The sequence below is a fragment of the Nyctibius grandis genome, chromosome 4 (assembly GCF_013368605.1).
Source record: "Nyctibius grandis isolate bNycGra1 chromosome 4, bNycGra1.pri, whole genome shotgun sequence".
In the NCBI taxonomy this organism is placed as follows: Eukaryota; Metazoa; Chordata; class Aves; order Nyctibiiformes; family Nyctibiidae; genus Nyctibius; species Nyctibius grandis.
The window spans coordinates 90465353-90481033 of record NC_090661.1 but is presented as its reverse complement, the minus strand read 5'-3'; the positions used below and the strand labels follow the sequence as shown (position 1 = coordinate 90481033).

The 15681-nt window shown below is 47.8% G+C and overlaps 1 protein-coding gene across 1 annotated transcript in view; it reads left to right on the top strand.

Moving 5' to 3' along the window:
- Window positions 1–1068: 1068 nt before the first annotated feature.
- Window positions 1069–15681, top strand: part of ACTR1A (actin related protein 1A) — a 17683-nt gene continuing 3070 nt past the window's right edge. Inside the window, exons 1-9 of the mRNA XM_068400106.1 lie at window positions 1069–1167; window positions 6975–7039; window positions 7931–8006; window positions 8850–8975; window positions 9768–9892; window positions 10211–10427; window positions 13559–13651; window positions 14389–14563; window positions 15377–15438. Coding sequence (XP_068256207.1) covers window positions 1120–1167; window positions 6975–7039; window positions 7931–8006; window positions 8850–8975; window positions 9768–9892; window positions 10211–10427; window positions 13559–13651; window positions 14389–14563; window positions 15377–15438 — 987 coding nt within the window. The 5' untranslated portion in view covers window positions 1069–1119. The remainder of the gene's footprint in view (window positions 1168–6974; window positions 7040–7930; window positions 8007–8849; window positions 8976–9767; window positions 9893–10210; window positions 10428–13558; window positions 13652–14388; window positions 14564–15376; window positions 15439–15681) is intronic.

Below are 15681 nucleotides of genomic sequence, written 5' to 3'. Positions count from 1 at the left end.
TTACTGTGATACTGCTTTTTGTGACATCCACCCAAGAAGTCAATTACAGTCAACTGAGCAGGTGAATATGCCAGTCATATATGAAATGCTGTGTTGGCTTAATACACACATAACGAGTCTCCTGGCATTTACTGAGGTGATATAATACTGGTCTTGAAATAATTTAAACTCTTCCATCCTGTTGTACAAAAAAAACGCTCTTTTATACTAGGTGAATGATGAAAATCACTAAAGATAAATATGTGAGATGGGAAGATCTGCTTTGGCTAAAGGCAGAAACTACAGAAGAAAAGTCTTCGGTGTCCGCATGAAAGATACGGGATGAGACAGGCGAGTTCTGAATCAGCCTTCACGTACATTTACTGGCAGTGAAGTTCGTTTTAGTTAATTTCAAGACCCAGTGCTGCTGCTCAGAGTTTCCAGTAAACATAACATTTTAGTGTCGTCGTCAGTCATCAATTATTCAAAGCGCCTTTAGAACATGTAGCAAGTGGAGAACAACAGGGAACACGTTGTTTAATACAAGGATGCCTGTTACGTGCACGCTTTGTACGGACACTGCTTTTCTGGTTGCCGTGCCTCGAAAAATGCGGAGAAACCAGGGAACGCTCAGGGAGAACAGATGCGTTATGGCCAGCAGTGTGTAGGGATGATCCCACAGGATGACGGGACAGCGAAACACTTTCATTAGCGGCAGGTTCCCTCTGCGGAAGGTGAGGGGATCGCTTTTTCGCTTTTCTGATTAGAAAAATTTTGGGGAAAAAATGTCTGTTAAACTGGAAAGCAGCCAGTTGAAATCCCGTGGTTTTGGCGGCCGTGCGCAGGTCCCCCCGCACACCGCACCCGCACCCCGCGCAGGCTGCCCCCCAAAGGCCGTGTCCCGGCCGGCGGGGGTTATATTTGCAGCGATTCCGTGTTTTCCGCACTACATCTCCCAGCGTGCCCCGCTCCCGCCGCTCCTTCCCGTCGGGCGCCGCGCGGGGCCCGGACTACACTTCCCAGCAGGCACCGCGGCAGGAGGAATACATCACCCAGGCGGCTCCGCGCCGCCCTTCCGCGCATGCGCCGCCGAGGGCTGGGCTGTTGCTCCCTGACGGGTGGCTGCGGCGGGTTCTTGCCATGGAGTCCTACGACGTGATAGCGAACCAGCCCGTCGTGATAGACAACGTGAGTGCAGGCGGCCGCGCGTCCCGGGAGCTGGGAGGGCGGGGAGGGCCCGCGGGCCCCAATCCCTTTGTCATCGGGGATGGCCGCGCCCCGCCCGCCGCCCCCCCCCCCGCCGCCGGCCTGGCCGCCGCCTCAGGCCCTCGTACAGCGCCGTGCGCTGCGTCCTCGCAGGCCGCCGCCGGGGCGGGGCCGCCGCGGTTCGGCGCACTGCGATTGGCTGAGCTGCTTGCCTGTCGCCCGCCGGAGGGCCGCTCCCCACCAGCGAGGGGCACCGGCCCCCGCCGCCGCCGAGGTGCCTGGTGGTTGGGAGGGTCGGGGCGGTCCCATTGGCTGGGGCGGCTGTCAGTCAGCGGGGGCAGCCCACCATTACCTGCCGAAGCGGGGTGCCTCCCGCCCCGCCCTCGCGGAGAGCACTTGTGCTCATTGGCAGCTGGAGCTGTCCGTCAGGCGGGGCTGCTCCCCGGCTCTGAGCCCTGCCCTGTCCCTCTTTGTGCCCGGGGGACAATGGGGGCCGGTGGGCCTGCCTTGGCCGTGCTCCCAGCATGCTCCGGGGCAGGCCTTGGCCGTGCTCCCAGCATGCTCCGGGGCAGGCCTTGGCCGGGCTCCCAGCATGCTCCGGGGCAGGCCTTGGCCGGGCTCCCCACATGCCCTGGGGGTGTCCGCTCTGCTCTGTCACACCGTGCCGGAGGTGATGGCCTGCACCCGATCCCTGCTGCTGTGGCCCTGCTCCCTGACAGGCCCAGTGAAAGGGCGGCAGCCACCCCCAGTACCGCCACCTCCTCCCAGCACATCCCAGTGGTCACAGCAAGGGAGTGCCAGCACCCAAGGTGCCCATTCCCATGCCGAAGCCCACAGGAGGCAGAGCTCCCAAAGGAACTGCTCCCAGCACGTGTTGCATCAGCTTCAGTTTGGCAGTGGGGTGTGGTGTCACAGATGGCTTCTCCTATTTGATAATGCTTCTCATTAGCTCAAAGTAGACCTTCAACCTGTGTAGGTAATAGCTTAGTTTGAGATGAATGAGAGTGATTGTGTGCCTTGGTGAGAAGATACTTCTGCATCCAGTTCTGATTAGGCCCATCCATGCTGGCCTCCCAAGAGAAAGGACCATCCAGGAAGGGGTGTGAGGGCATATCTCAGAAGGAGCCTCCTCCAGTGTAGTGAGTCACAAATTCACGCTCCTCCCTTCTGACCTCTACTGCCAGTGATTCAGATTTTGTTTCAAAGGGTCAGTGTTGTGCTCCCTTCTTTCTCCATAATCTTAATTTCTGCTGAATCTTTTTGCCATATGGCATGTGGGCTTGCTAGCCTAGCACTTCTCAACCTATTGCTTTTTTTTTTTTTCCATAAGCTGGATGATCGTAAGTCTTCTCAAATCAAGCCAGTTATTCTTCTGACCTCTTCTTTGTTATTGATCCCAATTTCCTCTCTACAGCTTGAGCTCTCTGATACAGTTTTGGTTTTGTTTCTTCCCCTGGAATCACAGCAGAGAGATTTAGGTTAGACAGTGAAGGAAAATATGTAATGGAAAAGGAGATTAAGCAGTAGAATTGACTATGTGGAGAAAAATGTGTTGTCTTCTTTATTGGAGACATCAAAGAATAAGTTAGGTTGATTTGTCTCAGAAATTACTGGAATAGCACTGACCCTGCTCTGGTGTTGAGTGATTAGCTAACCATTAAAGTTCTTTCCAGGCACTCTGGTACTGGGAGGATGAGTTCATTGTGCTATAGTCATATAATAGCAGCCTATATCTCATTTCAGCATGTTCTTTTGTTATTCAGCGCAATGATTGCCGCCCCCACTTCAAACCTTAAGAAGGGCTCATGTGCCAGCAACTGACTGTGTTTCTTTTCTCATTTTATCAGGTGGTCTTATAAAAGCTAATTCTTCTTCTTGCCTCTCTGATAAATGAGTTCCCTCCCTTCCCGTCCCTGTACAAGAAGTAGAATGAAGCAGTTGTTGTGGCATCTGCCTTTAACACTGGCAGGCTGTCAGTTGAGGAGCCTTGTGGTGACACTGCATTTTTGGTACTCTTCTGAGTTCAGGCAGGCTGGGAAGTGGAGCTGCACGGAGCTGGTACTGCTGTTCCTGCTGCCTCATTGCTGCTTTTCCTCGGAGAGCTGCAGGCAGCTTTTCAAAGCTGAATGTCATCCCATCTCATGTATGCGTGTGTATGGGAGGGGGAAACGAGATACTGAACTGGTGAACAAGCCAGACCCTCCCAGTCCCAGCCCTGCTCTAGTATCTCAGTGTTTTCCAAAAGGACATTAAGGTGTGTAGCTAAAAACTCAACAAGGAGGTTTTTTCTCTTATCAAACAGTACGCTCAGCTTCATGTTTTCAGCAGGGGGAGCTTTGTAATATACAGTGAGAGGTTGGAGCTGTACCTCAGCACAACTTTAATACTCTTCCTTGTTCAATAAGTCATTTTTAAAACAATTGTGTTCCCATCTTGCACTCCAACAAGTTCTCTCTGAAATAAATGGTCTGGGAGCCCTGATGAATGTAATGCACATGTAAACAGACAGCAGAGTTCAGCCATGGCCCAAGCAAGTGCAAATTCCTCAACCTCCATGGAATTGTCTGTGTTTACATAAAAGAAGATAAAATTTGGCTTTGTATAAGTGGTGGCATTTTAAACAGCTGTCAGTAAGGGCCATCGTGTCTTTGGTTGTTCTTGATCTTATAAAATGTGTATCTAATAAAATAGCCTTACAACAATATGAAATGAGCGCTCTCAATAAAAAGTGGTACATGGCAGATTGACTCGCTTGGTGATTTCTGTTTAAATTTGAGTCCTAAATGCATCAAGATGAACGAACCAATAACTGACTAGCTACAGAGCTAGTGGAAGAGGCCTGTTCAGTTACTTCAAGGTACTCATGAGAATTTTCCATGAGATTATTTTCCTTGACCTTTACATTTGACTGTAGCTTTTCTTTCTTCTTTTATTCTTTTGCTCAGATTAAAAAATAAAACAAACAAAATCAGATGAAAGACCAGCCAGGATAGTTACTGGTGGAAGGATGTTAATATTGAAATTCTTTTAAGTTCTAATAAATCAGAGCTTGTAGCAGAAGGGAGGATGCTTTTTTTTTTTTTTTGCTTATTTGAAACAAAGATGAAAAAAGAGGTCTTTACTTTAAACCTTATGAATCAGATAGGGTTATTTCAAAATTTAAACCTTTTCCTCTCATTGTATGGGAATCTCAAACTGGTCTATAATAAATAGATTTACTCAGTGCACACATCTTCAAAGAAGTAAAATGTTTTCAAGAAAAATTGAATAGGTCAGAAAGTGCTGTCGGGTCTTTGTAGTGCGGAGATAGCAAACAACTGTGCTCGCTTCATTCCCAGGCCCTTGGAAGCACAACTGTGTTGAAGTCCCATCCTACCAGTGCATTCAAAACAGTCATTCATCTTTGACTCCAGCTAGGAGTTCTGAACGACCGACACATTTGGTTAACTTTGAACCTCAGTATGTAAATCTTAAAATACATAACTTGCTGGGAATCTCACCAGGGTGCGCTGGGTAATTTTTGGCCTGGCATAAGGAAGTTTCAATCTCTGCATTAAAATAGGAGCATCATTGTTCTCCTGAAACCACTTCCCAGCAGCAGACTGTGCTGGCAGCAAGATCAGTCGTTATCTTGAATAAAATATTCAACAAGCACAATATTCTGATGTGGTTACGTTACTGCGTTTGATTCAGCTTTTTTTCTACAAGGCTTGACAAAGAATGATATTATTTCCCAGGTACAGAGTTGTTTATAAGCTATGATAAGGAAAACCAGAACAGTATTTTTGTTTTATTCCTTTTGTTTTTATTCCTTTGAAGTGAATAGCCAGAAGAGTGTCTAAAGGGAAGTCTCTTTAACACTTCACAGGCCACTTTGTCACACGGGTACCTGTTAGTGCCAGACTTTGGGATGCAACTGGAGTTGCCCAGAGGGAGCAGTCCTGCCCAGGCGCCAGCTTGAGTGTGCTCCTTGAGCCAGCCTGGCTGCAAGCATTTGTCAGGAGACAAGGATTCAAGCGACCTATCTTTTGTAACTAGCTAGGTCTGGTTTGCAAGCAGTTCCTGATACTCATCTCTGACAGATGTATCCTGGCAAATCTGACTGGTGGTTTTGAGGCAGGAGTGCCCCAGCCCTGGTGGCAGAGCGCACATGCTCTGTGCAAAGCCCAGCACCTCGGCTGAAACTGCTGATGAAAATAGCTTGGGAATAAGGCGCTGGACTGTGAACTGGAGAGGCTGGGGCTGCCCCGCATTCCTTTCTGCTGAGCCTGCTCTGGCTGGTAACCTGGCGCTGGGATGGCACCATCAGAAACCGCTGCAGAAAAAGCTTGTCTGGCAGAGCCCTGAGCAACTCATTTTGCCTCAGCCTCCAAGTGAAAGCAGTGATGCTGACCCACGCAGAGGTGGTGGGAAGGGGAAAGCAGTGGAGGAGCTGCATCGCTACTCATTTTTAAATGCTCTGGGGCAGCCAAATGTCTTTTTGCCTCTTAAACAGAGCAGTCCTGCTGCAGAGCCCTTGAGAGTGAACAGACACTTCATAGATCACTGGTTTCAATGCAAACTCACACACTTTGCTCCCAGTATGGGATAAAATGGGACTGCTCCTATTTCTGCAGAAGAGCTTGCTCCCGTGGTAGTCTGGGATTATTAGTGAAATGGCTTATCTGAGGAGATCCTATGAAAATCCACTCCTTAGCAAAACTTGGGTGTTCCTGCAAGCTGCTCGTTGTTTCAACGTGTCATTCCCTTGTGCAGGGAGAAAAACTGGAGGAGGGGAAGGAGTCAGCACAGATCCAAGTTGATGATGGGGCTCCCAGGATGCCTCCGGATGATACCGACAGGGACAGGAGCTGTGGGGCGAGGTGCCCAGCACTGACTCTGTGCCAGGGCCTCCCTCCGCCAGGGCCTCCCTGCGGCTGGCTTTACCCGCTCTGTGTTTGCTGCTTGTGCTGCTTTGAATGTTGCAGAAGGCTTTTTGGATTTGCACCTTTCTGACTGCCATACCTAATCTCTTCTTCCTTGTCTCTTTTAAATAAGCTCTATAGTGTCAGCCACCCTTCCTGCCTCCAGCCCTTCCTCTTGCAGTCTGACTGGCACATTTGTTCTTTGCAGTCCCTAGTCTGGGTTCATTTCTAGTGTCTTTTCTGACCAGTTTTTTGTGACCTGCTTCCTTAGCGTTAGCTAGTTTATCCACCACCTGATTTTCTTTTCCCTAGTCTCCTCTCCAACCCGATTCCTTTCCTTTCCTGCTCCTCTCTCTGACTTTATCCCCTCTCCCTCCATCCTTTCCAAATCTACTTCTGAAAGGCCTACAGCTTTCATCCTCCCGCTTTTAGCAGTGGCCCCTGAAGCTGGCAGGGCTCAGTTGCGGTTGCTTGGCTTTCTGGAGTCCTCTCCTCTGCCCAGAGAGTATTTAAGATCGATAGAAATCTGCAGAGCTGGGTTTTAGCCTCCTGCACCCCCAGCAACAGCACTGGGTAGAAAAATACTTGTCTGTACAGAGCAGCATTTGGGTGTGTTTGCGGAGCAGTACCAGGACGCTCCTGGGTGTTTGTGCTGTGTGTGATGTGCCGCTGCCAGGGAGGTGCCAGTTACTCCTCTCGTGGCCAAGCTGGCCTGCTGGCACCTTCCCATCCCCAGCCTTGCCTGGAGGATCAGTCCCTGGGGAGCTTTATTCCTAGTAAGAAGGAGAGGATCTGGCAGTGCTGATGTACTTTGCTACTCCTTTAAAACGTGCTAAGATGACTGAATGAATGATAAGCTCACGTATTTTTTTGTTCCTCCCACAGGGCTCGGGCATGATTAAAGCAGGTTTTGCAGGCGATCAAATACCAAAATACTGCTTTCCAAACTAGTAAGTATTCTGCTGGTCTTGGTAAGTTTTTAGTACTGTGTACCAATTCTTCGATATGTAGAGGGGAAGAATGGTCCAATTTTGTAATGGCAGAAATGAGTTATTATTTTTCTTCCTGCTGCACAGAAGCATCAAGGAGAGGGGATCTCTGCTGTTATGCACTTTGAGATTTTCTCGGGGAGGAACCATAAAAGATGACTTATCACTTTGTCAGGCTCAACACCCAACCAAAGCTGTAGGATCCTTTAGTCTTGAGACATTAGGAAAAGAACTGGGAAAAAGACAAAGCTGGGACAAGAGGTGTGAAGACCTCTGTATTTTTTTGGTGTGTGGTCTGATGTCTTGATTCCTGCCAGACTTCCTTGGAAGTTTTCTGAGCGCTTTACTGGAAGAGGGACTGCTGGATCAGGAACTCTGAATAGTCACTGGCTCTTATTTTCAATAGGGTGGGTTTTTAATGAGTATATTTGTGTTCTGAGCAACGTGTTCTGTATAGTGAGGTGGGGTATGAGACTATAAATGTCTAATCTGAGAAGCCTACCTGAAGTCAGGCAACAGCATGTGGCTCTATCAGCTCAGACCATTGCTCAGTCTAGCCATGTTCACCCCAGGCACTGTTGGAACAAATAAGTCCTGAATCATCAGGGAAAGCATGGCCAGACTCAGCTGGCTTATGTCCAGTTCAGAACTGTCTACAGTCTGTTCCCTTCGCCTCTGATCCTGAGATTAGCTCAGAGCAAACCTGGGTCTGTCTGCACCTGGTAGTGCCCCCAGACTCGCCCATCACTTTAGAAAGCACTGGTTAGGACAGAGAGGAACACAAAGTAGTTAATCCTTGGGTGCATCTGAGCTCTCTCTCTCAAAGCTTTTTTCCTCTTGCCTCTGTTCTAGTGTGGGCAGACCAAAGCACATTCGTGTTATGGCTGGTGCTTTAGAAGGGGACATTTTCATTGGTCCAAAGGCAGAGGTAAGAAAACCTGTATACTGCACTTCTCCATGTATCTTGGTATGCTGCTGTAAGGAGGGGCTGTAGCAGTTGTGCTTAAAGGGGCTGTATCAGTGCATAGATCTGAAGAGCAGATTAGATTGTCACTTTTAAGTGTGTCCAAGGTGGAGTGGGAAGCTTAATGAAATTCTTGTGCCAGCCTGCTGACCCCAGACCTTTTTCCCAAGTCCTTCTATATCTCTCCTTTTCTTCTAGGCTACTTCTAGGTCTGTATGGTTACGTCCCCTTCTTTTTGACTGGGAACTTTAGAAATGGACCCTACTTGGTTGCCTTTTATCTCCCTGGTGTGGGCAAGAAGCTTGCTTTCCACAGTCCTGCTTTTGTCAGCGTGTAGTTGTATGGTCTCACATTTCTCGTGAACCCTCTGAACTACATTCCCCAATACCACCCTGTTATGTTTTGTATCATGACTGAGATGGTAGAACAAAGATACCATTTGATAGGTGTCTGTATGTTGGCTTGAAAACTGTTAGGGTGGAATGTGTTCTGCAAAGGCCAGGCTTTCCTACTTGGTATTAAAAGGCCTTGTTTAATCCCATGAATACTTCTCTGGGAGAGATGTTTGTGATTAATGTTCAGTTTTTGCCCTATATGCTAGAGATAAGTTGTCTTTTAGTGGAATGAAAAATAAGTCCAGGATTTCATCCAGTAGCTCATAGATCAGCACAAAGTTGTTCTTTATGTTCTACTCGCTGATCTTCCCGAAGTAGGCAGTCTGACATTAAATCATAGTCATAGTGCTCAGAAATGTGATTATTTTGGGTCTCTGACAGGTATGCTCTATTGTCATTTCTGTTTGCTCAGGAGCACAGAGGTCTCCTCTCAATCCGATACCCGATGGAGCACGGCATAGTGAAGGACTGGAATGACATGGAGCGCATTTGGCAGTATGTCTATTCAAAAGACCAGCTTCAGACGTTCTCAGAGGAGGTGAGGTACCTCATTTTTTAACAGCACAGGCATCATTCAGTGCGTGTATAATACCAGGAGAGTTTGAACTCCAGGAAAGATTTGGGAATTTTCCTTTGCTTTTCTTTCTAAATGTGTCTGTTGTTAAATTAGGCTCTTTCACCTCTCGGGAGATACACTTGGACACTTCTTGTGCAGTAATTCTTCCCTAGATGTAATGTTCTGGCGTGACTGAAAATCTGACTTTCAGCATTTGTTATTCACACTCTCTGTAATGATTCTGCTCTAGGCCAAGTGCTTGTAACTTTTCCTGTTCTGCCTGCACATCAGGCATATCCACTCAGCAGTGACATGATTTGAAGTGAGGAAGGAGAAAACCACAACCCTGTGGTCTGGAAGGAGCTGACCAAAAAATTACTAAATGACTGAGAGCAATAGGTTGTGTGAGTAGGAATATTTCTGCCTGCTTGTGCTAAGACCATATGCCTTCACACCTTTTTAGGGTCTGTGTATTTTGGGCAATCTGGCTGACTTTTGGCACTGAGAGTCATCTTGTTTGTCCTTCATGGGGCAGGGTCGCTCACAGGGTAGATTTCCTAACACTTCTTCATAACTAGACCAGAACCCTGCTGATCTTCCAACTTAACAGAGGTTATTCACAGTCTAATAGAGCTCAGTAGCCAAAATCATTCTGTTCTACCTGTCCTTTTGCACCAGTCGTTCCTAAAGTGAATGAATAAGCAGAAATTTTCAGGAACACGTGTCTAGCTGCCTCCTGGTTATTGCAGCACAGCTCCTTCTTTTCTTTACCAGCATCCTGTGCTGCTGACGGAAGCACCCCTAAACCCACGCAAGAACAGAGAGCGTGCTGCTGAGGTGTTTTTTGAGACTTTCAATGTGCCGGCGCTGTTTGTTTCCATGCAAGCTGTGCTTAGCCTGTAAGTGTCTTTCGTCTTTGATTTGCGCTTGTGAAATGTTGCCGTGAAATCCATTTTTTCACAAACCAAACAAAACCTATGGAAGACCACACTGATGCGTGACATCCCCTTTTCAAGCAAGAACTGAAACTCAATTTAGATTTCTGTAATAAACAGTTTACAGGAATTTGCTGAACTGTGATGAGTACTAGGTTTTGGGTTTTTTTTTAGCCCCTGTTCATGTGAAATCTCTGCTCCCTGAGTTGAGCCTGGATGTGCTGCATGCTTGTGGTCACTTTGAATTGCTTGTTCTGACTTGATTGTTTGCCCCTTTGCTAGCTACGCAACTGGGAGGACAACAGGAGTGGTGCTGGACTCTGGGGATGGCGTGACCCACGCGGTTCCCATCTATGAAGGCTTTGCCATGCCTCACTCCATCATGCGGATTGACATTGCTGGCCGTGATGTCTCACGCTTCCTGCGTCTCTATCTCCGGAAGGAAGGCTATGACTTCCACACAAGCGCAGAGTTTGAGATTGTCAAGACCATCAAGGAGGTGATGTACTGTCTGTTTCTGTGTTTATCCAAGAAGGGTTTTCTGCCCAAGGGAAGTCGTGACTCCTGAAATCTAGTGGGAAGTGCCAGCCTGCGTAGCTCCGCATCTCATTCCTTTGTCACGAGCATCTCTCGTATGAGGAAAGGCTGAGCGAGCTGGGACTGCTAAGCCACGAGAAGAGAAGGCTGGGGAAGATCTCATCAACGTATGTAAATGTCTGAAGGGAGAGTGCAAAGAAAACAGAGCCAGGCTCATTTTAGTGATGTCTGGTGACAGAACAAGACGCACAAACTGAAGCACAGGTGGTTTTGTGTGAACATAACTTTTTTTACCTTGAGGGTGACCGAGCACTGGCACAGTTGTCCAGAGAGCTGTGGAGCCTCCATCCTTGGTGATACTCAAAAGCCATCTGGACATGGTCCTGGGCAGCCTGCTCTAGGTGACCCTGCTTGAACAAGGGGGGTGGATAAGATGACCTCCAGAGGTCCCCTGCAACCTCAGCCATCCTGTGTTCTGGGAGACGTATAGCCAAGGTGCCGTCTAATCCCTATTGAGGGGCTGTTAACATGGAAGACAGGCTGGTAGTTCAGAATCTGGTTTGCATTTGTCTGTGCTGCAGTTTCTCAGGGTGTGATGATATCTTTCATTAGTGTTTGTTTACCCTTCAGGGCAAGGCTCTGTAAAATCCATGGCAGGTAGGGATCACAAGTGGGATATAGCAAGTTGCTTTGCCCCCACCTCCATGAAAGAATTCACTTACAACATTCACATTTACAAAAGATTCCCCTCTTCATAGGGTGTGCAGTGTTTAGTGACCTTAGAGCTGTGCAGCAGTTTGGAAAGGCGTGATTAAGGTTCCTAGCAAAGCTGTGACCTTGGCTTCTGTTGTGTGCCAAGAGAGGAGGACAGAGGTGGGACAGTGAATAGTAGCTCAGAGCTGGTGACTGCTCACAGCAGCTTTGCAGCATCGCCATGCTCACACAGATGGGCTGCTCTGTGATTTTAGCAAGGCTGCGTATGACTCGGGGCTGCCTGTGCGTCCGTGCCTTAAGTACATGGGGTCGCTCTTCAGATCAGTACTGGCTGTGACTGCTGTGCACTGATGCCTGGCAGTTGCTGCCATGCTGTGGGCCCCCATCACAAGCTCTGATTGCCGCAGATAACTCTGGGCTGAGGCAGCAGCCTGTGTCAGGCTTGAGAGCATTCATGAGCTATTCTTGAGCCTGTGACCTACTGGCAAAGGACCATCATGGAAATAGTTTGCTTGTTCTGCACGGCCATGGCTCAGTGTGGCAGTGCTGAGGGAGCAGTGCTTGTGCTTCATGCCATGGTACAGCTGAATGGCTTTTACCTGTTGCCCAGAGCAGGACGCTTCATAGGGTTTAGGTTTTAGCCTGGTAGCTGCTTTCTGTTCTGCAAATGTTGATTGCTGAATGGGAGAAAAAAAATGATGTGTGCAGATACTGCATCATCTGTGGACCAGAAGGTCTAGTGGTCAGAGGCTTGCTGGAGAACTTACTGCTTCAGAAGAAGCCTGTTTTGTACCAAGCATTAGTTGCAGTGCAATTGCAGTGGCCTTATGGGACAAAGCAAGAGGCTTGTACTCTTCAGAAATACACTTTTCATAAATGGCCAAGGCTCCCTTTGCATCTTGGGTGATGAAACTATTAAAAGATGTTGTGCTGACTGTTAAGTGCAAAGTCTTGCACCAGTGCAATCTTTTCGCTGGACTATATGCTTAGGGAAACAAAGAGCAGGGGAAAGTGAGCCAGGTGCTGCTTTGCATACTGACTACCCTCACCAGTGAGACTGCTGAAGAAGAGAGGAAACAACCTCATGTTCACTCTCCAACCTACAGCTTTTGCTTTACTTCAAGATTAATTTTAGCTGGGGAAAGTGTTGCAGATTTCTAGGATGTATGTGCCTGGAACTTGCAGTGAGATTTCTGTTGATGCTGGTGCCATTTGTGATTTGATTTGCAAATCTGAGGGGTTGAGTGTGGCTTCTGGTGTTTGCAACTTTCTTGCCTCGAGAGAAGTTTGGATATGCAGCCTGAATGTGCCGTGGCAAACATAAAGCTGAGATCCTAGACATGGGAGTTTCTCAGTCCAAAAGCTACTTGTGATCTGTTGGAGTCTCTGACCTGAGATTTTTTTTTTAAGGGGAAAAAATTAGGAAAGAAATTTGGGGATGTTGAAAAGTCTACAGGAGAAATTACCTTAAAAGGGGAACACTTACGTGTACCTACTTCAGTGCAAACATTGTTCTCTGTTTCTTAGTTTAGTGTGAGGGCAAACACTGTAACAGGTTGCCCAGAGCAGTTTGTAGCTTCTCTATCTGTGGAGGTACTCCAGACATGACTGGATGTAGTTTTGGGCAGCCTCCTCTAGCTGACCCTGCCTGAGTAAGGGTGTTGGACTAGATGATCTCAAGAGGCCCCTTCCAACCTAAACGTTTTGGTGATTCTATTTAAATATTTTTTTTTAAATCCCCAAATGATAACAATTTGCAATAGCAAAGCTTACTGTGGAATAAAAAATCTGGGGTGCTGGAGCAGTTTGAAAAGTCAAAATATTTTGGTTTTTGTAACTTAAAATGTAGGTGTGCAATGGGAAGTGAGCAGCTTAGATCATGTTAAGAAACTTTTGCTGTTAGCTGTTAGTTACTGTTTACCCTGTTGAAATGTAATAATGGACTTTCTTCACACTCCTAATCTGTTGCGGAGTTACCTGAGCCCGCCTTTATATGAGGTTAATGTCACTAAAGGTGTTTCAGGTGTGTTTTACTTTGCCCTACCGTAGGTTGGAAGCGCTCACAGGGTAGTTACCCCATCTGCACTAGAGGGAGGTAACATCTAAGCAGTAAGAGAGAGCTGGAAGCAAGAGGTGAGCAGCAGCTAGAGAGGGTGTGAGCATCCTTGATGTCTTTAATCATCACACAGAGCTGTAGCATGAATAGGTATTTTACCTGATGTGAACCCAAAAGGTCTTTTCCCCAGCACAAAATATTGTTGAAATTGGTCTCCCCAAAGGGCTACACAGATTTTGATTGTCAGTGAGAAAAGTATTTTATCAGAGGCATTTGGGTTTACCCTTCTCATCTCCCTCTCCCCGACTCTGTTTCCTCTCCAGCGTGCCTGCTACCTGCCAATAAATCCCCAGAAGGATGAGACTCTGGAGACCGAGAAGGCTCAGTACTACCTGCCAGATGGAAGCACTATTGAGGTTTGTAAGGACCACTCTCAGAGGATTCCTAATGTGAAGCACAGCGTTTCCAGAATAGCCTTCTGCCTAGTGATGGGAAATTTAACGTGGTGTTAGGTGGGAGGGGATAATTTTAAAAGACCAGGACTCATCCCAGCTGCTGACTGGGCACTAGAATTTTTAGGGGAAGAAAATGTTATTAGAAACCTCACAGCTTCTACTGGAAGTCCTGGGTAAGGATGCAGCATGTACATGGGGACTCTGAGCTGGTAAAGTGCAGGCTCTGATCTAGCAAATCTTTACGCAGATCAGGAAGGGAGTGTGGGTAGTTACCAGCTCACTGTAGATTCAGCAGTGGTTTTGTATGTGTCTTTTGTCCTGCCTAGAGGCGCAGAAACAATTGCTTTGAAGAGTGAGTTAGAATACTCCTCAGAAGACTGAGCCCTCTATAGAATGGTTGAAGGAAGGGAAACACAGGTCTTACCTCCAGCACCAGGAGGTGCTCCCTTTTCTGCTGTGACCTGCTGTATGGGGCTGGGCAAGTTTCTTAATCTCTTTCATCTGCAAAATGGAAATAGCGCCTTTTCTAGGAGCAGTAGGCCAAACTGGCCGTCACTTGGGAGCTAGTGACGCAGTGTGAATGTCCAGGAAACTTTGCTACCTGAAGTTTCACCTAAGAAAGTAAAGTCCAAACTGTAGACAGTGAACAGAGCCACACTGCTCTCTCTTCCCCTCTGTGCTAACTTCTCCCCTTGCAGATTGGCCCTGCCCGTTTTCGAGCCCCAGAGCTCCTGTTCCGGCCAGACCTGATAGGGGAGGAATGTGAAGGACTCCACGAGGTGCTCGTTTTTGCCATTCAAAAATCAGATATGGACCTGAGGCGAACGCTGTTCTCCAACATCGTGCTGTCTGGAGGCTCCACGCTTTTCAAAGGTTCCTGCCTCTCCTCTTTCTGTAGGCTATGACGTACCCGAGCTCTCACTTCCTTCTTGTGTGAAACTGGGAAGATAAGCTAGATCACCCAACTTGTCCTGTGGGGTGAGGGCTGTGGGAACTCTGCTCTCTCAGGGTGGGTTACTGTCTGATTTTTTGAATCCTCTGGGTATGCAAGACACCTCTGCCCTTTTGTACGTCAATTCTTGGGCTTGAAAGGCTTTTATTGTTTTCCTCCTATCACTCTGCCTGTGTCAGGACTGAATAGCTGCGTTCCTTCCTGCTGCTGTAGTTCAGGATATTTGAGACTAGGTACCTAAAAGGCTCTGGCACCTCCTAAGGTTCCTTTAGGTCTGGTGTGTGAGAGAGTCCCTCAGGGCTCAGCTGGCCCCCATCAATGTAAAGATATCTTCTGCCAGAACCTGTTAGCCTGTTACCCACAGGGGGACATCTCCAGATAGGTCCTGGTCTTCCCGTTCAAACCCTGCTCCCCTGTACAAATAGACAGGAGGAATGCCCAGGGAAGGAGGAGGGAAATGGCCCACCTGTGGTCCTAGCTAAAAATCCTGTTTGCTCGTCTCAAGTTGCTGCTGAGGGGTGGGTAGAGCCCGTTGTGCCAGTGTTTGAGGCCTGAGTGAAGACAAAATCCTGTTATCTCACTGGCTGTGTTCTGCGCCTCTCCACACAGATCCCTCTGTGAGATCCAGAGTGGGATATTTGAATAGGACTGTGTAGGACGTGTCCACATTGTTAGTAGATGGAACTTGGGATTTTGCTGAGGGGCTCATACTACCCATTTTCTGTCTTACGTAGGCTTTGGTGATAGGCTGTTGAGTGAAGTGAAGAAACTAGCTCCGAAGGATGTCAAAATAAGGGTAGGAGCAATCTCTTTTGTGTTTATCACTTACTGTGTGTGATGTGCTGCGGCCTTTGCCCCCTTGAAAGAACCATGCTGAGAGTGCAGCTGCCATTTGCTTCAAAGCAGAAATGGCTTTCTTGAGACAGCCCAAGAGTATTTGCTGTTGTGATGAAAACCTGTTTGGTTCCATCACTGAGAAGATGGCTCCTCTGACATGAGCTCTGTCCAGGATCCTGGACCACAGTGGCTGTTTTGGGGG